This window comes from Trematomus bernacchii, unplaced genomic scaffold (assembly GCF_902827165.1).
Source record: "Trematomus bernacchii unplaced genomic scaffold, fTreBer1.1, whole genome shotgun sequence".
Classification (NCBI taxonomy): Eukaryota; Metazoa; Chordata; class Actinopteri; order Perciformes; family Nototheniidae; genus Trematomus; species Trematomus bernacchii.
The window spans coordinates 29,366,739-29,393,976 of record NW_022987739.1 but is presented as its reverse complement, the minus strand read 5'-3'; the positions used below and the strand labels follow the sequence as shown (position 1 = coordinate 29,393,976).

The following is a 27,238-nucleotide window of genomic DNA, read 5'->3' as shown; positions in this document are numbered from 1 at the left end:
GAGAACTAAAGAGTTCTCATGAACTAAGTTCTGATGAACCTTTGTGGGAAAAGTACTGCAGTGTGAATGCTCCTAATGACTTATTTACATAACAAGCTTGAAATACACCCTTCATATTTCCTTTTTTTATAATTAATCGGAGGCTTCTGTTTTAAGGGATGAGCTGCCAACACTCACAAGCATCATTTACCTACTTTTGATGTATCTTGCTAACTTATAACTGAACTTATGAGGCGATTTACCTCCAGGGAGTAACCCAGACCTTCGTATATTTTTCTGTATGTGGCCCTCGGTGAAAAAAGCTTGGACAGCCCTGCTCTAGAGGGAGTTCTTTCCTCCATGTTTCTTGAAGGTCAAAGACACACTGAGTTCCTCTGTCAGCCCGTTTCCCAGCCTCACATCTGGTAAAGAGGTCTTTCGAGGTCTTCAGCGCTAAAGAGACGGACATGATGTCGCGCAGCGGGACACCTGGGGGCCGCTCATCATCTCTAACCACCCCAACACAAACACCACATCAAGGACTAATCCCAGGACCCCAGCACCCAGGGGGGGCTCCTGTCTCAGGACTCTGATGTGTTCTCAGAGAAAGGACAACAAACAACCAGAACAATTTTTCCACTGGGAAAAAAGATGAAATAGAGGTGAACTCGAGAGCAAGCAAGCGTTGTCCTGGAAAAAAACACAAGACCCCTTTGATGGATGTTTCATTGATTTAGCATATACAAAAGACAACATAAATAATTATCAAATATGCACGAGGAGGCTAAACTCGTAAAGGGTTTATCAATGGTTTCTGCAGGTTAAGATGAAAACACGACGAAAATACGTTCAAATATAATGAAAGTGTTTTAAAACTGGGAGGCGTGTGGCGCAGTGCATTAGCGCGTTGGTGTTGGGATCAGGGGGTCACAGGTTCAAACCCCACTGCAGTCAGCATGTCGTTGTGTCCCTGAGACACTTCACCCCAAATTGCTCCTGTGGGGATTGTCCACAGTATTGAGTATGTAAGTCGCTTTGGATAAAAGCGTCTAACAAGTAACATGTAATGCAAAACATTAATTCATTATCCTGTTAAGAAAGTATCATGTCCATACTGTAAGAAAGGTAATATGGGATTTAGTAGATTAAACAAAAATAGGGCACTGACCTGGGAGCTCATTGACATTGTTCCACATTATAAAAGAGTCCCATATATTTCACACCCAATTGACAGAGCCAGGTTTTTGACGAGGGCGAGGTGACTAGACTTTCTAATCAGGCATGGGATATTCAAGAAAACTGTATTTTTGGAAAGAGTGAAATCACCCCTGAACAAAGTCCCGTCATCCCTTTCCACAACCCCATTACGCCCACCATGCATTAACAGAAAGAGCAAAGCAATCAGAGGGGAACCGTGCTCGGCCTCATGGAACAGTGCAACTCAAAACAGCAAAATCTTCAGGATCAGAACGAGGCTGTGTGTGTTTTGGAGACAAAATCTGAAGACAAGCTGAACTATTCTCCTGTTTTCCAGCCGTCTCCCGGCACGTCGCAGGTTCACCCGTGACGTTAGGAGAGGTTTGGATGAATGATTCAAGGATTCAAGGATTCAAGGCTTTTATTGTCATTCGTACATAGCTACTGTGTAGGTATGACAATGAAAATCTGAGGTCACAGGCTCCTCCAACAGTGCAACACAATAAAACAGATAAAATAGTGCAAGTAAATACAATAAAATAGAATATAGTAGAAATAGCGCAGAACAGTCTATATACAAGTCATTGGAATATTGATATATAAGTTGCAAACAGATGAATGTTATGGATGTTCTTTAAAAAGTTCAGGTGTTTAATATTCTTATGGTCAATGTAGAAGTACGTTAAACATTCATGGTGTGACTCCACTGGTTGCAGAAAGAAGTCTCATTATAAAGAAGTCTATATAACTTCTCACTAGATAAAAGAAGCCGTTTTTCCGTAAAATAGTGACATCACTTTCACAACAGAGACGACCAGTTTACCAATCAGAGTTGAAATGTCATGAAATGTACGTCCATTATCGTCCGCAGCACAATAACTGTTTGAAGTAAAGGTCTGCACAGTGAAAGACAATCGTACCACACAAAGGGAAACCAGCGGAGCGACATAATGGGACGCAGAGAAAGAGATTCAATAGAGGAATGAATTCTGATAGAAATGTAACAGCAGTTCCATTTCAGGAGCAAATATAATGTTCTCCTGGGAGGAAATGTCACAGAGATATCCCCGGTGATATTTCCAGAAGATGGGATTTAGAGAATGTGCCCAGGTGGAGGATATAGAGAGGATGGTGGAGGGGGGGTTAATGCATGTGGAGGGAGACAGATATGAGCAGATCCAGACAGTAATATGCTGTTTACATTCCTCCTCCATGGTGTTGCTGTCTTGCAGGGATTATCTGATGGACTGACAAAGAATTCTTTACCTTTGCACGCAGGGAGCCACAAACACCAGGTATTTACTCACGCTAAAAGCATTTTGATTATTCAAACTATCCTCTTCAGTCAACTGTCCACACTTATTGTGAAGTCAGATTTGTCAGTTTGTATTTTGAGATGTTTACATTTTAGAATTGTTGATTTCTACTCTTTTCATTTCTACTTATGTGCAATGCCTTTTCTGTTATGCTGCTGCAATGTAAACATTACCCACATTGGGTCAATAAAGTACTTCTTATCTTATCTTATATGTTTCATGGGCTTGTCTTGTTCTTCAATGTTTGTTTTATTTGTTCAGGCGAGTTGACTTTATATTATGCATCCATGTTGTGTTTCTGCTTCTCACTTCTTTCATGCTGTTTTTTTAAATTGGCCCTAAAATAGTAATTTTCAGGTTCATAAACAAAGGAGTTTAATGGAGGCGTTTCTGGCCGGAGGGGCATTTACCACAAACATTTCCCAAATTCGGATCAATAAAGTACATCTTATCTTATCTTATTAACACACTACACAAATGGGAAAAATACAATAAGCAGTATAGGGCATCTTTAATGTCCTTTCAATCAGATTCATACATTAAAAACTGAAACGTTGACTTTAATTCAATGTTTTATGTCAACAGATTTCACATAACTGTATTAGATTTGTTGAAAGCCATAATATTAGGTTTAAAGGGGACCTATCATGCAAAATGCACTTTGTGATGTCTTTTCTACATAAAGATGTGTCCCCGGTGTGTCAGGGAACTCACGCAGCGTCAGAAAATAAAACCCTCTCTCTTTTCCTCCGTACCCAAATCTCTAAAAACAGGGCTACAACGGAGCTGATACAGATTTGCGTCCGATATGACGTAATATCGGAAATGTGGACCCACGGCACTATCAGAAACGCTGCTATCAGAAACAATGCTCGACTGTTTTGCACGTAATATGGTCGGTGTTTACATTAGCATCGCTAACACTCAGAGCTAACCTGTACTGGAGAGCATGTGTGTGAAGAAGCAGGAAATAAAAAGGAACTCACCTTGTGGTATAACCGGCAAGAGAGAAAGCCTTTGAGCTCCATACTGTTTCAGAAATAATCCTTGATAATCCATGATATGGCGTTTCATCACGGCAGTATTTAGTTTAGACGGTAGCTGCCGGGTCCCGCATGAGCTCACACCCCTCCTTCTTTATTTTTTTAAAGCTTTATTCCCCAAATCAGCACTTTTGAAACAGGAAGTGAAATAGAGGGATATGAGGCATGGCTAGAATGGGTGATCTGTTTGGTATTTTGAGCAAACCACTTCATAGACATGTTTTTTATATATTTCTATATATCTGAGACCTATGCTATTGCCTAAAAATAGCATGATAGGTGACCTTTAAATAAAACATATTCAACTGAATATGATTGCTTTCAAATAACCTAATACAGTAATGTGAAATGTGTTGACATAATGCATTTAATTAAAGTCAAGGTTTCAGTTTTTCACTGCATGCACACTTTTAAATAACAGAGTTTATGCACACCTGTAATTGCACGAGAAGACCAAAGATGGAAAATGCTAAATAAAGGTCTCCTGCAGATTGTCCTTTTACTTGCAATCAGAAAAATACATGTTCATTTGCTAAAAAATATATAACTAATAGATAGGAAACAATTGAATCCAGCTTGTTTGTCTTTTTCAGCTAACCCACTTCTAACAAACTAAACCTGAATATTCTGTTAAAAATATGTTTGTAACACACTGAGAACATCAATAAACAGCTGTTTAGCGAGTGCTTTGGGAAGTTCTCGGACATTTTGAATATCTTTTGTTTGCCGTTGCTTCGTCCCTGTTGGAGTCCATCCAGCTGTGAATCAAGCTGAGTACAGCTGCTGAACGGAAAACGTTTCAAACCCGCAGGAGGTGAGTGTTTGATACCAAAACAAACTACTTTTTTACGTTTTGTACTTCCTATTCAGCGTTTCAGTTTATTCCACCTGATGTTAACCTTAACAGAGTACCAGATGCATCAATTCTTATCCTAGAGAAATGTCAGGGTATTTTAATAAACTCTTTTCACTCCTGCATATTTCTACCCTTAGTTCACCTCCTGCAGAATCTCATTCTCTCTCCTCTCCTTATTTCCTTCACCTCCATCTCTGTCAAAGCTCGTACTTAAGCTCGGCAGAAAGAAAGGTCAGTGACTCTGAACCAGCTGATAGCAGGAGTCACATTCTTCAATATCTTCTCACATAAGGCCAGCGCTGGAGCCCTTGAAGCCTCGACCTCATCAGATAAATGAGTGAGTGCAGGTGAAGGGAAAAGATAGAAGTTCATGTGTAGATATGTGAGGAATGGGCATGGAGCAGAAGTGTGTGGAGACTTTTCTTGGTATGTCTAGGGCAGCGCTGACAATGGTGACTTCCAAAACTCAAGAGGACAAGCAATCCAGTTTAAGAAAGACATTATTTTCTATATTTATCGTCTCGCTCAAAGATTTGTGTCCAAAGCAGGACACAAATCAATATTCTATCTCTGTGGGTACCGTGCAACATGTGAAAGGAAGGAAACGCCATCTAAACAGAGCTCTAGTGTTGTTGTGTATCGCTTTGAAAACTACAAAAGAAGGTGAGATGAAAGGAAAAAGAAAAACTGGCTGAGCATTCATTCCCATCTCAGATTTGAAAAGTTTGCCCATCAAAAGTTGTTGTTATTTGTTTGTTTGCAGCAGTGGCATTGCTCTTAGATATGCATCCCATACAAAGAAAAAACAAACAATCAGAGACTATGAGAGACTTCTGTCCCCCTCCTACCAGGACTCACACACACACACACACACACACACACACACACACACACACACACACACACACACACACACACACACACACACACACACACACACACACACACACACACACACACACACACACACACACACACACACACACACACACACACACACACACACACCTCCCACCACCTTCCTCCTGCTGTTCTGATTGCGGCGGAGATCAGGCCGAGTGAGAACAACAGAGAGAGCTCCGTCAGTGGGAGATGTGTGTGTGTGTGTGTGTGCGTGCGTGTGCGTGCGTGCGTGTGTGTGTGTATGTGTGTGTGTGTGCGTGTGTGTGTGGGTGGAAGGAAGTCAGACCCACAGTCAGCACTAATACCAGCACTACATCTCACAGAAAAAGACATGGATGAGTTATAACTGAAAAGAGAAGGAGGAGGATAGAGACACCAAACTCTAAGAATATACAGCAGCATCTGCACAAGTAGGGTGGCTGAGCAGTGTGTGTGTGTGCGTGTGCGTGTGCGTGTGTGTGTGTGTGTGTGTGTGTGTGTGTGTGTGTGTGTGTGTGTGTGTGTGTGTGTGTGTGTGTGTGTGTGTGTGTGTGCGTGTGTGTGTGTGTGCTAAGGTTCTTCAAGGGTACTTTGTAGAGGTGTGGAAGTGCTTCGATTCTACGATACTTCACGATGCAGGTGTTGCAGAGACAGACCATTTTGAGGAGATCATTAAATTGTATGGTTGTTTCTGTTCTTCTGAGCGCTGACTTTGTTACACATATTGGCTCGCTGAAGTTCAACCTTGCTATTGTTCTTAACGCAGTGTTTAAATAAAGTAGCAGGAGAAGATTTGAGGAAAAGGGATTGACTAAAGACGTCATTAGATAACATTACACATTAAATCAAATTAGATAAAATACAGTAGAAAATGAAAACAAACCAGTAAAATATACACATATTGACCGTGAAGGATGTATATAGAGTATCTCTGTCGAAAATATACAATATAAACAGACTATACTTCTGCTAATACAAGATTGAAGTCAGTGTACACCATGACAGGCAATCTACAACCTATCAAAATGTCAACATGAGATACTTTTTACATTAAGTTTGAAGTTATTTATTCTCACACATCCTCTTAACTGTTGAGGGTACTGTATGTGTTTGTGTATTGTCTAAAGTATTTTGGTGCCTTCAAATACCCTTCAGTTAAATGTATGATATGAAAACAGATTTGTGACTCAAGCATAATTTCAAAAAACGTGTCAAATCTATTCAGGAACAGATCCTTTTATTGATCCGTATAAAATCTATTCATTGCCGTGTTAGCATTTGTATTTTCCCTGATTAATAGTTTTTAAAAGCTGTAAAAAGTGCTGTGCTTGTATTTTGACTCTGTGTACTTTGTCAGTTCATTAAGTCCATTAAAAGTGTGTGACAGCGATCCAAATGAATAATCCTGAGCCATTACTGAAGTACCTCTTCTGTCCAGTCTCTAATTGTTTGTCATTAATAAAAACATGCGCCTGATTTGAAGTCTAATTATTCTAATGCTTATGATAAATAATGCCTATTAATTCTACGTGAGCGCTTAGTGACACCAAACAGAACAAATATATTTACTATTTATTCAGAAGTAGTGTACAAATGCAACATATATTTTGCCAGTCACAGGATTTGATTTTATAAAGTGGGTCCTTATTAATATTCCCTTGGTTCAGAACAAGGGTGTTTCTCAATCGCGAGTACGCTTGCTTGGTAGCACATGTCTGCCGAGCATCTTGCTTCAGAAGCGAGTCAAGAATACTTCCTGACATTTGGAAAACAAAGAGTGGAACACGCTAGCAAGTGTGCAGGTGTGCGTCATATGAGAGGCCCCGCCTCTTACATTTTCCGCCACAGATTTGGGGAAATTGGTCCGTGCGCAAAGCATTGTGGGGATTTTAAGACCGCGGAGTCTACTCATGTGCAGCCTCGATATTTCTCCAAACCGAGTACGCCGGGCTCGGTAGATTTCCAAGTATGCTGGAGATTGGAACAGTACTTCGGCGGCACTCGATGACGTAGTATGCTTGAAATAGTGGCTCTGAAGCAGCTTTACTCGCGATTGAGAAACACCCTATGTGAAGGTGTACAAATCCCCATTCATGTGTTTCTTGTTTGTTAGTGCCTAGGTTTATTGACACCAATATCTCGATCAAAAAATACTTGCCAACTTTAATGGATATTTCCTCTTTATTACAACTTAGCTTTTTAAAAGTGTTGGCCATTATCCATCAGTTTTGACAGCAGACAGTGAATTGCTAAAAGCTGGGAAAATAGGAACGTCATTAAAAAAAAAGTTGGATAAAAAACTGAAATGGTCAGACAGCAAGTTATTCAGAGTAGCCACAGTAAAAAACGTGTGTGTGAGAACAACTGAAATGTTGGTAATAATCTCTTTTTGCATAGGAATACAGCATGTACACACACACACACACACACACACACACACACACACACACACACACACACACACACACACACACACACACACACACACACACACACACACACACACACACACACACACACACACACACACACACACACACACACACACACACACGCTGTAGGTTGAGTTGAATGAAACGGTCCGTCTGTAAACTGTGATGGATGTTTACAGTAAACAGGAAACAGGGTAATAAATCCACCGCTGGCTAACCTGGGACTATATTTACTGCTCTGATCAGCTGACTGTTTGTGTTTCCTGTCACACTTCCTTCAGGGGATGTTTTCCAAATCTAAGCAATGAACTTTGAGGACAATCTAGATCATAATATCTATCGTGATTTATAGTTGGGTTAGAAATACAAGGAAGGGGCTATTTATAGCACAATGTACAGTTACTGTAGATTTGATTAAAAGGCTCATTCTCCATGGATATTTCTCCATATTAAATACTTGTAATTCAACCGGAAAACTTGAGATGGAGATAACAGAAAGAGTACAATTGGTTGTTTAAGATCAGCTGGTAGCCAAGGAAGAACAGAGAGAACCATTGATAACAAAATATGAATGAAGCAGATGATTCCAGTTAACTCATTAAAGTGTGACTTTGTAATATAATTAGACGGCCAAAACCACAAAATCAAAATAAACCGGACATTCGTTCCAGTGGAAATGTTTTTTCCTATCAAATTATGCATAATTACATACAATGTGATCCAAAATGGTCTATTTGTACACATGCAAAAAAACTTAGACCCTTTGTTATTGCTCCTACAGTACATGTCAGTCGGTAAAAACCCCTTTTGCTTATTCATTGAAAACCTCCAGGTACTTTTGCCAAAGTCTGCTTTTCCTCTTAAAAAGCAACACCAGAGTGAGTGTGTAACTCTCTACGGACACGTCTCGTTCAGGTATTGCACGCTTGGGGAAACTATATTTCTATGACTCCACAGAGAAATATCCAGAGAGAAAACACTGATCTGTAGCAGACTGAGAGCTCGTCACCTCTCTGACACTTTTTCTATTTCACATCCACTCTTCTCCTCTTTCTCATTTGCCTTCATATAAACCAGGGGTGTCAAACTCAAATACACAGTGGGCCAAAATAAAAAAATGGGTACTAGTCGAGGGACGGACTGGTTCAATGTTTATTGCAAAACTTATTGAAATGAACTTATTGCACATATTAACCCTGGAACTAACAACGCTTAAATGATTGCCTATAAAAACAACATTAAACATTAAAGTGGACCTATCATGCTATATTTGAATAATATATTCTAGGGCCATACCTATATAAAACATGTCTGTGAAGTTTTTTTTTCAAAATACCAAACAGATTTTCCAGCCCTGTTTTTGCAAGGGCTGATTCTGTGAGAAGTCTTCTTCGCTGCTTTTGTGGCAGACTACAGCGCCACTTACAGGCCTGGCATATGTACTACAGCGTCTCCAGCGCTTTCGAGGGGCAGTGGCCGTGGCCCAACCCCCCATTCCCCTGATAGGAGGAGAGTTGCCCATATAGGCGGAGCTCCCCTTTTCTGACGTCAGAACAATTTCAAATCTGGATCAGTCTGTATCAGCTCCGTTGCAGCCCCGTTTTTAGAGATTTGGGTATGGAGGAAAATAGAGAGGGTTGTGTTTTCTGACACTTGGTGAGTTCCCTGGAACACCGGGGACACATATTCATGTATAAAAGACGTACAAAAGTGCATTTTGCATGATAGGTCCCCTTTAAATAATCAGTTGCATTCATTTCTTATGGCTCTATCTGCAGCTTCATTTCTTAGGATTACATTTTCCCACAGGCCAACAACAGCTTCAAAAAAACTATTTCCCTCAAAGAAAAAACCAAACATGCCCTGTTGTCTCAAGAAAGAAAGTGCAGAAGGAAACATCCATTGAAACTCAGTGTGCTGCTCTGTGATGCTAGTTCAAGCCAGATACTTGGCATCTCATCTTGGATGCAAGTTCATCAATGTTTGGGGTCAGGCTCTGAGCTGAGGAGACCCTCAGGATTGAGTGAAGGTGTGCGTGCAATATACCAGCGGGCCAGATCTAATAGTAATTAGAAATTATCCTGCGGGCCGAAAAATTAAATCCACCAAGGGCCTGATTTAGGCCCCCGGGCCTTGAGTTTGACACGTGTGATCTAAGCTCTGCATGTGTGCTTTTCGTAGTTGCTCTCTGCTTCTGTTTCCTTTTCTCCCCGTTATCTTTCATTCTCCGGGGAAAAGTTCAGTACAACCGCACAACAATTTGATGGCAATTTACTTGAACTGAAAAAACATTAAGATATTAAGATTAAATCACAGACAACACCCAGACAGGATAACTTCCTGATCACAAGTTAGCCTCACCCTTCATCATCTCTAAATAGGACTACTGTATGATTTACAAAATGAACATCATGCTGTGTTGAGGAAGAATTGAAACTAACGATTGAGACCATTAAAAGAAAAACGTTTAGTGGTAATTAAAGAGGCTCTATTATTACTGTCAGTTCCAGGTTCATATTAGTATGTTGTGTTTCTACTGGGACACTCTTCCTCTCACATCCACTCCTCTCCTCTTTCTCATTTGCCTTCGTCTCAGCTCTGCATGTGGGATTTTCGTCGTTGCTCTGTTCTCTCCCTGTTATCTTTCACTCTCCTGCCTCCCTCTTTCTCCACTGATTGCCTCCGCAGTCGTTCCTCTACGCTCGCCTGCTCGCTAATGTCCGTGGCAGGTGTTCTCCCAGGTGCCTGAACAGAGCCTTTAAAAGCTCTGGAATCAGCAACTTGGTGGCCCTCACCCCCCCTCTGGCATGGTCCCCCTTCAACACCCTCCAACCGTAAGACCAGAGATGGCAAAAGTACACACATCCTTTACTCAAGTAGAAGTACAGATACTCGTGTTTAAAAGTACTGACTAAACTTCTTTACTCAAGTAAAAGTAAAGAAGTATGGGCTTTGAAAAAGTACCCATAACTAGCAGCTGTTTTAAAGAGTACCTGACCTCCCTTTATATTAATAGAACAATAATGTCATTGTTAGCTAATGAATGTTTCCATGCTGAACAACGGCAACATGACAACGTTTTCATTGGTCCCTCTTCTTTAGAGAAGACCAGGAAATGATGGATACACGGATCGTGTTCAAATCAATAGGCACGCAATGACTCTAAATAATAATGATCACGCCACCAAACACACATTCAAACTACAGGAACCAGCCTGTTTGGAAAATGTGAGAAGTAGAAAGTACAGGTATTTGTGTTCAACATGTAAGAAGTAGAAAGTACAGGTATTTGTGTTCAAAATGTAAGAAGTAGAAAGTACAGGTATTTGTGTTCAAAATGTAAGAAGTAGAAAGTACAGGTATTTGGGTTCAACATGTAAGAAGTAGAAAGTACAGGTATTTGTGTTCAAAATGTAAGAAGTAGAAAGTACAGGTATTTGTGTTCAAAATGTAAGAAGTAGAAAGTACAGGTATTTGTGTTCAAAATGTAAGAAGTAGAAAGTTCAGGTATTTGTGTTCAAAATGTAAGAAGTAGAAAGTACAGGTATTTGTGTTCAAAATGTAAGAAGTAGAAAGTTCAGGTATTTGTGTTCAAAATGTAAGAAGTAGAAAGTACAGGTATTTGTGTTCAAAATGTAAGAAGTAGAAAGTACAGGTATTTGTGTTCAAAATGTAAGAAGTAGAAAGTACAGGTATTTGTGTTCAACATGTAAGAAGTAGAAAGTACAGGTATTTGTGTTCAAAATGTAAGAAGTAGAAAGTGCAGGTATTTGTGTTCAAAATGTAAGAAGTAGAAAGTACAGGTATTTGTGTTCAAAATGTAAGAAGTAGAAAGTACAGGTATTTGTGTTCAACATGTAAGAAGTAGAAAGTACAGGTATTTGTGTTCAAAATGTGAGAAGTAGAAAGTTCAGGTATTTGTGTTGAACATGTAAGAAGTAGAAAGTTCAGGTATTTGTGTTCAAAATGTGAGAAGTAGAAAGTACAGGTATTTGTGTTCAAAATGTAAGAAGTAGAAAGTACAGGTATTTGTGTTCAACATGTAAGAAGTAGAAAGTTCAGGTATTTGTGTTCAAAATGTAAGAAGTAGAAAGTACAGGTATTTGTGTTCAAAATGTGAGAAGTAGAAAGTACAGGTATTTGTGTTCAACATGTAAGAAGTAGAAAGTTCAGGTATTTGTGTTCAAAATGTAAGAAGTCAAAGTAAAAAGTCGTCAGAAAAATAAGTAGTGGAGTAAAGTACTGATACCAGAACACACACACACACGCACGCACGCACGCACGCACACACACACACACACCCACACCACACACACACACACACACACACACACACACACACACACACACACACACACACACACACACCCACACACACACACACAACACACACACACACACACACACACACCACACACACACACACACCACACACACACACACACACCACACACACACACACAAATACTATATACTGCCCTTCAACTATTGTGCTGGCAGCCACTCAGTGTTTGTTTTGGCTTCAGGTGTGATTGGTCTGGGCTGGCTCTCTAATTTGGTGCTGTAGAGCCCGTTGGAGGCCACACACACCAACACACATACACACACACACACACACAGGATCTCTAATAGCTACACACCGAAGGGGGAAGCAGTGTGGGGTTACCAGCCCTGCAGATGAATGGGAAAGTGGAGAAAGCAGCTTTGTGATTAGACGGTTAAAGGGCCACCCTCGTCCTCGGTTTACTTTTCAATCAATCAGCGAGTCGTTTCTGTACCGCGTCAGTATGACTTTCATCCGCTCTCAATGGACGACCTTTATTTTGAGGTAAAGCCAGTCATGCTTTGTGTCCCTCAGCGCTTTGGCCCATTTCTACAGGTTGACTCGGCCATTTAGAGTCACTGCTAGCAGTTACTTTCACGCTAGCAGTTGTTGGGAATGCCTTGAAATAAGGTTGTATCTTTGACTATGGAGGCAAAGTACACAGCATACTTAAGTGGTTTAAAGTTGTGAAAACTTTGCTGTAAGGTGACTGACGAAACAAACTTATGTTGTTCTCTTTTCAGAAGGACTTTGACAACTACTTTTTAAGGGTGTGCTAGGTAGAAAGAAATTGCATAAAACAAAAGCAGGTCAAGTAGCTCATGGTGATATTTTTAATAACATCACCATGAGTTCACTACTCAGGTTTCTATACATTGTCCATAAGCATAGTCCTAAATAACATCCATCAGTGGTGTGTCTAGCCTGCGAATGTAAAAATGCTTTTCAGACACAGTATGGTTCACAAAACAAAACCTGAATCATGTGATTGGTTGCAGACAAACAGTTTCAGTGCATATTTCAGAATAAAATCAGTACTCCCATTAGAATTTGTCATTTCTGACACTATCTATGCTTTTCAAACAAAATGTACAACCAGAGGACAAGAGGGTGGAACGAAAACACTTTCAGTACAACCGCAAAACATTTTTGGGGGCTATTTACTTAACCATGAACTTAGAGCACATTCATATACTAAGATTAAATCACAGACAACACCCAGACAGGACAACTTCCTGATCACAAGTTAGCCTCACCCTAAAGCAAAGTCTGCTTCATCATCTATTTGACTCTAAATAGGACTATGATTTACAAAATGAACATCATGCTGTATTGAGGAAGAATTGAAACTAACGATTGAGACCATTATAATGAAAACATTTAGTAAGGTATTTAAAATGTTCAGGTGTATATCAGTATGTAGTGTCTCTACTTTAAAGAGTCCTCTCCTGCTGATGTTCAGGTGTATATCAGTATGTAGTGTCTCTACTTTAAAGAGTCCTCTCCTGCTGATGTTCAGGTGTATATCAGTATGTAGTGTCTCTACTTTAAAGAGTCCTCTCCTGCTGATGTTCAGGTGTATATCAGTATGTAGTGTCTCTACTTTAAAGAGTCCTCTCCTGCTGATGTTCAGGTGTATATCAGTATGTGGTGTCTCTACTTTAAAGAGTCCTCTCCTGCTGATGTTCAGGTGTATATCAGTATGTAGTGTCTCTACTTTAAAGAGTCCTCTCCTGCTGATGTTCAGGTGTATATCAGTATGTGGTGTCTCTACTTTAAAGAGTCCTCTCCTGCTGATGTTCAGGTGTATATCAGTATGTAGTGTCTCTACTTTAAAGAGTCCTCTCCTGATGATGTTCAGGTGTATATCAGTATGTAGTGTCTCTACTGTGACATGTCTCCATGCTTTAATGTTCAAAAAGCTCTTTATTTTTCTCATACTGCCTGTGCTGCAGCACCTCTTTTCACCCTCTGTCTAAAACCAGAGCCCAGTCTGCTCTGATTGGTTATCTGCCGGCTCTGTTGTGATTGTCAAAGTGACGTCACTATTTAACGGAAAAACCTACGTAACAAAAGGGCTTCTTTAATCTAGTGAAAAGTTATATAGACTTTTATATAATGAGACTTCTTTTTACAACCAGTGGAGTCACAGCATGAATGTTTAACGTACTTCTACATTGGTTTTACTCTTCTGACAGCTTCTTTATACGGCACAGCAGTATAGTTAATGCTGTGTTTTCATCAACCCCTGCAGCATGCATTAAAACTTGTACATGGAGAACGTTTTGGAAGTGATGATAGAAGATATCTCACTCCCTGGAGTCATCGGTGACGTTGATTAAAGCTCAGCAACAGCAGTGATAGTTGTGGAGACACATGCAGAGTTAATGAAGCAGATGGGTGTTTTTGACAGCTTAAATAGACCACCAAATTGTAAAGGAGTATTGGGAAAGTGTTGCAGAGAGTGGAGAATGTCACAATGCAGCGGTGGCTGTCCTGTCCGGCCTTCTTGAGAAAGTGGGAAAGATAAAATGCCTCACTGACGTACTGTATGAGATGCTCAGTGAGTTGCCAGATCATGCATTGCCTAGAAGAGTTGTAGAGTCCAGGTGTTCAGTACATGAGGTAGCGAACTGTTATCACTACATTATCAAGATACACAGAGTGAACTGAAACATTTGAAGCTCCCCTCACTGATGAGTTCAGTCGTCACAAACGCATCATTTGGACTCCTTCGTTTACTTCGGGGACATGGTGACATCACTATGTAACATTTGCGCTTCTATTGGCTAGCGCTCCAACACATTGTACATGATAGGCTAAGAGGCGGGACATCTCTAAGTGGTGAACCAATCACAACAGAGCCGGCCAGCTAATGTAAGAAATTAAAATCAATGTTGATATGGCGTAATTTAAATTAAATACACTGTATTTAATTTAAATCTGTTTTATTCTAAAAACTGAATGTTCACACATGACTTCCGGTTTTCCGCTAGTAAATCTTGTAATTTCCGGTTAGCATTAGCATGTGGCGAATGCTACGTTTTGAAACCGTGAATTGAAGGTGAAATGACATGTGGTGTTGTACACACTGTTTTTAACACTCATTTATTGAAGCTGAAATATTGTTATTAGGGAATGTTTAAATAACCACAGACATTAGAATGCTGTCATTTAACACCAGAAAAAACGACAGGAATTGCCTTGGACCCGCCCCCGTCGACGCCGGCCATAACCCGTGATGGACAGGGAGAATCGATCTCGTCTTCAACCTCCGCTGACCCAATGCGCACGGGACCAACAGCTGGGAGGGGGGGAGCCACCAACTCGCACATTTCATTGTATATCGTCGCATCATTTGTTTAATTAAATGCTGTTAACTTTTATAAGCTTCCTTGTACTCTTTTCAGTTTATCCTAGTCTCGGGGTTTAAGAAATCCTAACACTAACCAATCAGAGCAGACTGGGCTCTGGTTTCAGACAGAGGGTGAAAAGAGGTGCTGCAGCACAGGCAGTATGAGAAAAATAAAGAGCTTTTTGAACATTAAAGCATGGAGACATGTAGAGACACTACATACTGATATACACCTGAACATCAGCAGGAGAGGACTCTATAAAGTAGAGACACTACATACTGATATACACCTGAACATCAGCAGGAGAGGACTCTTTAAAGTAGAGACACTACATACTGATATACACCTGAACATCAGCAGGAGAGGACTCTTTAAAGTAGAGACACTACATACTGATATACACCTGAACATCAGCAGGAGAGGACTCTATAAAGTAGAGACACTACATACTGATATACACCTGAACATCAGCAGGAGAGGACTCTTTAAAGTAGAGACACTACATACTGATATACACCTGAACATCAGCAGGAGAGGACTCTTTAAAGTAGAGACACTACATACTGATATACACCTGAACATCAGCAGGAGAGGACTCTTTAAAGTAGAGACACTACATACTGATATACACCTGAACATCAGCAGGAGAGGACTCTTTAAAGTAGAGACACTACATACTGATATACACCTGAACATTAGCAGGAGAGGACTCTTTAAAGTAGAGACACTACATACTGATATACACCTGAACATCAGCAGGAGAGGACTCTATAAAGTAGAGACACTACATACTGATATACACCTGAACATCAGCAGGAGAGGACTCTTTAAAGTAGAGACACTACATACTGATATACACCTGAACATCAGCAGGAGAGGACTCTTTAAAGTAGAGACACTACATACTGATATACACCTGAACATCAGCAGGAGAGGACTCTTTAAAGTAGAGACACTACATACTGATATACACCTGAACATCAGCAGGAGAGGACTCTTTAAAGTAGAGACACTACATACTGATATACACCTGAACATCAGCAGGAGAGGACTCTTTAAAGTAGAGACACTACATACTGATATACATCTGAACATCAGCAGGAGAGGACTCTTTAAAGTAGAGACACTACATACTGATATACACCTGAACATCAGCAGGAGAGGACTCTTTAAAGTAGAGACACTACATACTGATATACACCTGAACATCAGCAGGAGAGGACTCTTTAAAGTAGAGACACTACATACTGATATACACCTGAACATCAGCAGGAGAGGACTCTTTAAAGTAGAGACACTACATACTGATATACACCTGAACATCAGCAGGAGAGGACTCTTTAAAGTAGAGACACTACATACTGATATACACCTGAACATCAGCAGGAGAGGACTCTTTAAAGTAGAGACACTACATACTGATATACACCCGAACATCAGCAGGAGAGGACTCTTTAAAGTAGAGACACTACATACTGATATATACCTGAACATCAGCAGGAGAGGACTCTTTAAAGTAAAGACACTACATACTGATATACACCTGAACATCAGCAGGAGAGGACTCTTTAAAGTAGAGACACTACATACTGATATACACCTGAACATCAGCAGGAGAGGACTCTTTAAAGTAGAGACACTACATACTGATATACACCTGAACATCAGCAGGAGAGGACTCTTTAAAGTAGAGACACTACATACTGATATACACCTGAACATCAGCAGGAGAGGACTCTTTAAAGTAGAGACACTACATACTGATATACACCTGAACATCAACAGGAGAGGACTCTTTAAAGTAGAGACACTACATACTGATATACACCTGAACATCAGCAGGAGAGGACTCTTTAAAGTAGAGACACTACATACTGATATACACCTGAACATCAGCAGGAGAGGACTCTTTAAAGTAGAGACACTACATACTGATATACACCTGAACATCAACAGGAGAGGACTCTTTAAAGTAGAGACACTACATACTTTAAAATGAGCAGAATATCATCTCTTTTAAAGAGCTACACTTAAAACAAACAAACCCAGTATAAAAAAATCCCTAAGCCTCTGACAGGTGGTTTGAATATTCAAGTGCCGTCTCACTGGTTCAGGAATCTAAACAAAATGCGTCAGAGAAATGAGCCTTTGATGTTGAATCAGAGGCTAGAACTGGCAAGTAGTAGATCTGGGTTTGTTTTCCATTGGGTTACACAACAAAAGAAAGAGAGTATTTTAAGATGCCGCCCTCCTCCGCTTCTTTGGACAGCTTTGGTTTACTGGCCCATGAGCACCGGGGTACAGACCCTCTCTCTGCTTCACTGGGCCGCTTGTGTAACGCTCTCATTGATTTCAGCCTTGGCATCACGCATGACACCTCCACACTGGCCAGAGCGAAAAAAAGGGAACTGACTCATTTATCCCGATAGCTCACAATAAGCTGCGTGTAGGCGTGTGTGTATGAGGGGGAAAGAGGTATGTTTTTGTGCATATGTAAGGGTATGTGATGGTGTAAAAGATTCCTATGGATGTTAAGATGGCAGTTTTTACAGGACAAAGAGGAAAGCTTCGCTGCAGAGAACAACACGACACGGGGGGAAACAAATAAAAACCCACATAAGTCAACTTCTCTCCTCCAGAACTAGACAACTAGGACATCCAGACAAAGGGCGCATTGATATGGAAGTGACACACGGGTGGCAGCTGTACACATCATGTCATTCAGTGGTGGCTGCTGTGAAAGGAGACTTTGTCAGGAAAGAGCAGAGTCTGGTGATGTGCCCTGATCCTGTGGGGAAACGTAGTGTAACATAATGCAGGGCTTTGTCCTAGAAATAATAATGTAACCGATGCTGCAAATGTAATTCTTAACCTACTTATGGTTGCTTTAAAAAGATGGAGACAATTGAAAACAATGTTGCATAACCCTGCGAGGAAAAGGCTAATAAGGAAATGTAATTGTACTTTTGCTGAAAATGCAGCGACTTCCACAACAGGGACACGAGCCTAGTCCAGTTTATCTGATTAGTGGAACCACTGTGTACCGCAGAGTTCTCTTGAGAAGATGGTTTTAAATACAGTTATATGTACTGAATGTACCAAAACATGGAAGTAAACCGTGGCTGTCGGATAGTGAGGTTGCAAAGGCATGTTTCAATCTGTGTATGCATGCAGCCTTGTCCTCTGAACTCCACAGCCATGGTTGATAAAGAAGAGTAAATAACATTACACTTGATAAGCTTAGCAGAATATGACATTAAATGTGCCTTGCATGAATGGAAAACGTTGGCAAAGTGAAGAGAGGATATCCTGCAGTCATGTGAAGCACGGAGACTGTACTGGGTTCTATAAAGTCGTCTGTTTCTTTAATGGTGACAGTGATGTACCGGTTTTAAGAGTCGGCGGATTGTCATTGTGGCGCCTGATGCAAGCGTACAGCAACCCTGCGACCCAGAGCTCACACCCCGACAAAACCACAGCTACTTTAAACCACAACACAACACACACACACACACCACCACAGGCCTTTCACAGAATGCACCCGCAGGCAGGACACACACTCATGTCTCTATGTGCACACACTCAACACAACTATTTAATTACATCCCCTGCGACATAGAGGACAATACAAAATTATTCATGTTGATTCCTTCCTTGTTCTACAACACATTTCAAACTGCCATGTAAATAAATATCCCTATCATTAACTTGTATAACACAACAGTGGTTTGGACATTTCCCTGATGTTTGTGTTATATTTCCAGTTATAACAGCAGTTTGGAATAAATCAATGGTCATCATGTAAACACCAGACGCAAAGCATCACCTTCAGAGACTTTAATGATTTAAAATCAACAAAAGGGATGTCACATTACCGACTAACAGGGTTTTATGGACATGTACTCTCTGAAAACGTCAATATAATCAGTCAACAAGGTGTTCAAAAGTCTAAATGTTCCTCTATGGTACCAAGTACATGTACTGCAACCAGGGGTCTTTGTTAAAACCCCCTAATTAGTTACTTAATTATTCCATCTCTTCAAAATGTTAAATATAACAGATAGAATATCGTGCTCATGCAAGAAGCCATTTTTACGGCCAACAAAATGCTATGCAAGTAGCTTAAATAAGTGAAATGTACCGTAACTTCAAGTTAATAAGAATCCTAGGATGCACTGCCACCATTCAAATACTTTTAAAATCTTTGGAGAATAAACTCTACAGTAAACAATCCCTTGTATCATTTTAATTTGATTGATCTGCAAAGGTTTTCATCCACCAAATGATGTACAGTGACATGTCACAAGACTGTACAACAATAAGAACAAAGTATGCAGTGTATTTTTTAACATACTGTAACATATTTTGTGAATGCTCCCAAAGCTTCTTTCTAGATGATTGCAACACCCACTAGAAGTTATGAAACGGATACATGATAAAAAGAAATCTTGAATCACAAGGGAGTGTTTCCAACGATGCTCTGAGGAAACAGAAAGTGATCCAGCTGCTTTGGAAGAATCAGCGTAGTTTAGGACACTTGAAAATGCTATACAGTACACTTCAGTATATGTTTGTCCTTAAAGCTTACTATCTTTACTAAATGGGGCGAAGCCTGCGAGCTAGTTCAGGCAGTCAACTCGAGCACCAATGATACATTAACACGTGACGCACCTCGTCTCTCTTACAACCAACCAAACACATTCTCCTAAACATGCTGCTCTATTGAAGCTGCCAGGTCTTCCTGCCTCTGCCTCGCTATGCTGCTGCTGCCACTGCTGTGTTCACTTGCTATTGCTACGTTCATGTTCCTGCTGCTGTGTTTCATGTTGCTGCTGCTTCCACCCCAGCTTCCACCCCAGCTTCCACCCAAGCTTCCACCCCAGCTTCCACCCCACCACCCCCCCAGCTTCCACCCCAGCTTCCACCTGTAGGCTCGGGGGATAGTTATCTAATCATCACTCAATGTTCTTTGTAAATCTGTGGAGTGATGAGGCCCGAGCCTAGACGCCAAACTCAAACTATATGCTGCTTCTAATAAACATATTAAGAAACATGTCAGTTGTCTGATTGAAATGTAAGTTACTGTTTGTATATTGATCTTGTGTGTTTTATAAAATTGATATTTTTGACATTATTTAGGTGGAGGCTTCAAGTAAGCCCAATGGCTCTCCCTGCATTGTTTATCATCTGTTATCTCTTATGTTTGAGCATTTTTTAAATAAAAAAAACAATCAAATGTAAAAAATAAATACCCTTGACTCAAGGTTGAACTCGGAATAAAAATGATATATTATTTTCTCAGCAAAAAACAACAACTTTAAGACCACTAGAAATGAATATCATCAACATATATAATATATTTAATCAGCATCCTACCTGTATCAGCGACATGTTACTGAGGTCCAGTCTGAACAGGAAGTTCCTGGATTGAGGAGAGTGAAGAAAAGGAGATAAGTGTGTGCACGATATGACAAGAACTCATCCAGATAGTAAAAAATGTTTAACAATCAGAAGATAGACAGGCTGTTGGAGCTGCTGTCAGCTTATTGTAAAGAGGACTTAAGGCCATACTGTAACCGTCCATCAGTATTAAGTCATTGTTTTGAGTTTTATGTAAGTGGTGTGGTGTTGCTTTAAACTGCATTTGTGTGTTTAAGGTCAAATTGAGGGAATGTTGAACTGAAGTCAGTTTACAAGAACACACACCCACACATTATTGCGACATGACGTATGTCTTCCTAATTCATCCCTCCTGCCAAATCCAAGAGCTCGACTTGGTCCAGCACGGCCCCAGTTGAGCACTTAAGAAGCGTCATCTGGAAACCGCAGTGCATGAGTAAGTCGGAGAGGGTATCACATTTGCTCTGCGGGGTGAACGGCTGAGTGGATTTCACTGAGTCTTACCTGGCACCCACAATAAGCTCATTCCTCGTCAGGTCAAGGGTGAGCTGCGAGAAGTCTCTCACGCCGGGGCGGGAGAACGAGGAGATCCACGGACTGAGCGCTGAGGAAAGAAAAGAGAGAGAGAGAAAGACATTAGAAAAGATAAATCGTGTCATAGTTCAGGGGATAAACGCAGTGACATTTACTCATAAAAAGTATAGTTTACTAATGGAAGATTTTCACATTAAGCTCTTCAAATAAGTATTTGCACTTTTTTAGGTGGCAAATATAAATAATAAGCTTATTCATTTTATAAAAAATGCAATTGATGATGTGACGACCCCTCCCCCTTCTGCCAGTCTGTGCTCCCTGCCTTGCTGTCCTCTGGCAGGTACTGGGAGTGTCGTCCTGTTTGTGCTCGCCCATCTAGAGGCGGAGCTTCAAGAAGGCATAACGGCCTTTCTGCCCAGCTGGAAGGTTCAAAGTGCGCTTCACTTCGGTTAAATGGATTCCTTGCGTCCATCACTTAAGTCGTTTCCTTGCGACTAGTCCCTCCCACCAGGGAAGCATGGAGAGACGCAAGGAAACCACGAGAAGCAGGGAAATGAGTAATGGGACGTCGTTTCCCCCGCACAGCTGATCGTCTGACAGCAGCCAGATCAGTGCATGCGCTGCATCGTCCAATCAGTGAGCGATACACAGTAAGGGGGCGGGGCGAATGTCTGAGGATTTCACCAGAGGATGGTCTGGTAGTTCGTCGATTATCGCTCCTCCGTTATCGCTCCTCGATCCTCCGGCAAAAATAAGGCTACTCAAGATGGCGCAGACAAATCAACTTCCGGTGATACCGAGCCCGAGGAGCGTGGAAATGAAAAATAACCGAAGTGAGACGCACCCTCAGTCTCTCTGATCCTGGCCTGCTGCAGCAACCTCAGCCTTCCACCTGTGTTTGGTTTGATGCACCATCCAACATGCCTACAGCACACTTTCACACATCCACGCACTGCTGACACGACTGACAATCTTATTCTTACATACACAATTACTCAGAGGTATTTTAAGTGAAATGTTAAATAGACATCTGATTGGCCTATAACTCTGTGTGGCCTCCCTCTTTGTTGCCAGCTTTAAGGAAGGTTGTAACAATGAAGTGTGAGGATCTTTCATTTTTCCCTTTCTATATCGATATTCGGTCTTTCGACCGTTTGAACTGGAGATGTCTTGGCATTGATGTGAGGTTAGTTTTTCCAGTATTCTTTTACATTTGAGAAATGCTTTGAGAAATGACAAATACATGGCTTTTAATTATCATTTCAATGCCTTCCATTTTCAAATCATGTCTCAAAACATATCTCTTCACACTGGCATATCCACCCTGATCACATCTCACGTCCTCTTATTGATTATATTGTCTTGTTTTTGTGCTTTTTAGTTTTGTGTTTTATGTAATAATAATAATAATAGCTTGCATTTATATAGCGCCTTTCAAGGGACCCAAGGTCGCTTTACAAGTAATATAGCAAAAACAAACATAACAAAACAAAAGTCAGACAGACAAAACAACAGATCGATTAGGGGCCGAAAGCCTTGGCAAACAGATGGGACTTGAGGGCCCTTTTGAAGGCGTCGAGTGTGGGGATGTTGCGAATCTCCGCAGGGAGAGCGTTCCAGAGGTACCTTGTACGGGGACCTTGAGAGTCTTGAAAGACACCTTTATAAATAAAATGTATTATTATTATTATTAGGTCTGTAAATGAATATATACAACTTTGTTAAAGTGGTAGTCATGAGGAAGATTTGACAAGTCATTGATGTGATGACAGTTTATTCACTATTTTCAGACATTTTCTAAGCTAAGATTCTATTATTCGAATAATCAACGGATGCACTTATGTACCATAGACTAAATATGAGTCCTAATTGCAGCTGCAGTGGTACAAAGTGCAGGGAAAGCTTCTTGCTGCTGAGAGTCTCCTGCAGAGAGGGACAAAGCTGTCACATCAGGCATGAAATCCTGAAACATCCTGACGTCTGGACACAGGATGAAACCTCGGCGCTGTTTGAAACTGGCTTTAAAAATCTAAATTTCAAAGCAGCGAGGCAAAGGGGCCACCTGGCGGGGCTTTTAAAGTCACTTTGAACACGGCATTTCCCTTCAATCTTTGTGGGACCCCAAAGCTCAGACCTTTAAACGGATTTCCCCACGTGGGAGGTTTGTCCGCAGCATGAAGGGATTCCCCATATTTCCCATGCTGTACACAATATCACAGCGGTTGGTGCGAGCTCAGACTCCCTTAACCAATTTCAAAAGCTTTGTTAAATGGCTTTTCCACAAAGCTTTGAGAAATGACAAAGAAATGGCTTTTAATTAAGAGTTCAAAGCCTTTCATGAATGTATACAACTGTTGAAGTGAAACAAAGACACCGCTGATAACAGGATTCATTAGGGAAGTCATCATCAAACATTTAAAACCTTTCTTTGCTTGAGACATTAAAGAGTCCAAGCTCCGGGGTTACGGCTACATCAAAGTGTTGGAGAAAGTCTCGGAGAATTGTAAAAACAACTCAGCATCGTGCCAAAGAAACAGGCTTTAGGATAGATGGGGCCATATGGCTCTGTCATCTGCAAACACTCGAGATATGAGTGATACAGAGACAGAAGGCAGCAGATACAGTATGCTGCTCCAGATTTAAGATACAGATACAACACACACACATACAGAGAACACAACTCAAACACACTGTAATTAAAGGAGCTGGTATTGACAGTAGACTTCAGTGAAATGAGAATTATCTGCTGCAACCTGTTTCTTCCAGATGTTGGAGAGCTGCTGTCAGACTGATCTTGACTTAGGGTTTTACAGCGATGAGATGCAAGCAGGTGAATGACTCATCCATTTAGCAAGGAAAGTCATATTATTATCTCAATGAAAACATCCTCCCCTCTGTCATGAACCTTGGAGTGACCTTCACTAGCACTTTTACATTCGACAAGCAGGTCAGCACCGTAGTCAAATCCTGCTCTTTTTAAATAAGACTATTTAAGTTGTTTTTATCTTTTAAATATCTAGAAAGGGTTATTAATGCCTTTGTAACCTCGAGACTGGACTATTGCAACGCTCTGTATGTGGGTATGGACCAGGCATCAATTAAACGCCTGCAGCTAGTCCAAAACGCAGCTGCACGTCTTCTGACTGGCCACAAAAAGCGTGACCACATCACCCCAATTCTGGCCTCACTGCACTGGCTTCCAGTTCGGTTCAGAATTGATTTTAAAATCCTTTTATTTGTTTTCAAAGCACTAAATGGGCTGGCTCCGGCCTATATAGCCGAACTCCTCCAGCGCTACACCCCAGCCAGAGCTTTAAGGTCAGCTGACCAGCTGCTGCTGGTAGTGCCCAAGACCAGGCTCAAAACCAGAGGGCACCGAGCCTTCGCAGCAGCTGGCCCTAGGCTCTGGAACACTCTGCCCCTCCATGTGAGGTCGGCCCAGACCCTAGGGGTTTTTAAATCTACACTAAAGACTCACTTCTTCTCCCTGGCCTTCTAGTCAGAGCGGAGCACGACTCCTGACTTTTCCTTGTGTTTTTGTTTTTTATATTTCTGTTGTAAATTATTGTCTTTTATTGTGATTGTAGTAATGTGTTTTTATTACATGTACAGCACTTACGCTCGACCAAAAATCGCTTTTAAATGTGCTATATAAATAAAACATGATTTAATTTGATTATATCTTTCTTAAACCATGCATAAAATACATTCATCTCAAAAAGAGAAAGTGCCTAGTGCCCATCAAAACAGATCATAGAACAGATGTATAAAATATAAATACTAGTCCATTTGTAAATATAACTATAACTTTACAATATTTAGAAGAGCTCAATTTCCAAATGGCAATACTCTTATAATGAGTGGATCTCGGTTATTCTGAACTTTTGGACCAAACGTCATAAAACAGTATAAAACAATGTGTTCGTTCATCCTGCCTGTAGCACCTAACCCTAACTTGCTTAATCTTACTGACGACATAAATGCTTGAAAACTGTTCAAACTAATCTTTATAATATATCATATAAAGAAATAGTACTTTTTTGGATTGAATACAATTACTCAACTTGACAATTACAAACATTGCTCACACCAGATTAAATATTGGATGTTTTTGGGTGTTTTGGGGTGTTCTTGACACTGTAGAGGACACTGAACGACTAGTGAGGACTTTCTGTAAGATTGACAACTGTTGCATGGTCTGTAACAAAACAAGTCAATTGGACTGTATGCAGTTTGCAGTGCATCTACCTGCAGGAAAAGCCTAAAAAAGCAGGAAAAGGTGAGATATCTTTCTCTTAAAACTTACTAACATTACTGAGGCTTTTCTACAAGTGACTGGTGGATCGTTGGAGCAACTATCACTGTATATAACGTGATTTGTTGTTGGTATAAACATATCAGGTTTCATGCTAGTTGAACCATGAGGCATTGATTGTGATTTAAAGGTCACCTATTATGCAAAATCCTCTTCTTCATGTCTCTTCTACATCAACATGTGTCCCCTCTTCTTCATGTCTCTTCTACATCAACATGTGTCCCCTCTTCTTCATGTCTCTTCTACATCAACATGTGTCCCCTCTTCTTCATGTCTCTTCTACATCAACATGTGTCCCCTCTTCCTCATGTCTCTTCTACATCAGCATGTGTCCCCTCTTCTTCATGTCTCTTCTACATCAGCATGTGTCCCCTCTTCTTCATGTCTCTTCTACATCAACATGTGTCCCCTCTTCTTCATGTCTCTTCTACATCAACATGTGTCCCCTCTTCTTCATGTCTCTTCTACATCAACATGTGTCCCCTCTTCTTCATGTCTCTTCTACATCAGCATGTGTCCCCTCTTCTTCATGTCTCTTCTACATCAGCATGTGTCCCCTCTTCTTCATGTCTCTTCTACATCAACATGTGTCCCCTCTTCTTCATGTCTCTTCTACATCAACATGTGTCCCCTCTTCTTCATGTCTCTTCTACATCAACATGTGTCCCCTCTTCTTCATGTCTCTTCTACATCAACATGTGTCCCCTCTTCTTCATGTCTCTTCTACATCAACATGTGTCCCCTCTTCTTCATGTCTCTTCTACATCAACATGTGTCCCCTCTTCTTCATGTCTCTTCTACATCAACATGTGTCCCCTCTTCTTCATGTCTCTTCTACATCAACATGTGTCCCCTCTGTGGAAAGAGACTCTGAAAGTTTCAGGAAAAAAGATTCTCTCTCTTTTTGTCCTGATCCTTTTATATAAAAACCTGTCTGAAAATGAGCTGATCAGATTTGGGCCACTTGATGATGTCATAACGATGTTTTGTCTTGTGTAACCATTAGCCAATCACCAACCAAGGTAACCCCCCCCCCCCCCCACCTTATCACCTGAATCTCCTCCTAGAGCACCATTGAGTTCTTTTTAACCAAATCTCTCTCAGAGGGGCGTGGGGAGGGGCTCCTTATTTTCATCTAAAGTAACAGACAGAGAATCAGCACTTTGGAAACAGGGCTGAAACAGAGGGGATTATGGGATGCTGCAATAATCTGTTTAGTGTTTCAGCCAATCAGAGACAGGTTCTGGATATATCTGAGACCTATTATATATTGATGACAAACACTATAATAGGGGGCCTTTAAAGAAAATAATTACAATTGTAATCATGTATGCCAAATAAAAACTAGATCTTATTAATACATTATTTTTTATTATAGCCCTAAAGAGTAACATGTATACTTTAGGAGTCATTTTATACTGCCTGAAGTAACAACATTACTCTCACTAAGAATATAGGACAAACATAAACATGATATTTTTCAATTACCAGACACATAGTAGAATAATGTGACCTATAAAAATGAATAATGGACACTTAGGATTGGAACCCTGATAACCTCACAATAGGTAATAAATCACGGGATGACCCTGTGTAATTCTAAT

General features: G+C 40.6%; 1 protein-coding gene across 7 annotated transcripts in view; it reads right to left on the bottom strand.

Annotated features, from left to right (window-relative positions):
- sema5ba (sema domain, seven thrombospondin repeats (type 1 and type 1-like), transmembrane domain (TM) and short cytoplasmic domain, (semaphorin) 5Ba) overlaps window positions 1–27,238 on the bottom strand; it is a 239,458-nt gene that overhangs the window by 99,596 nt on the left and 112,624 nt on the right. For all 7 annotated transcript variants that reach the window (XM_034147142.1, XM_034147138.1, XM_034147143.1 and 4 more), the window contains 2 exons: window positions 21,290–21,389; window positions 20,762–20,807 (listed from right to left, as the gene is read on the bottom strand). In XM_034147142.1, the coding sequence (XP_034003033.1) occupies window positions 20,762–20,807; window positions 21,290–21,389 (146 nt within the window). The remainder of the gene's footprint in view (window positions 1–20,761; window positions 20,808–21,289; window positions 21,390–27,238) is intronic.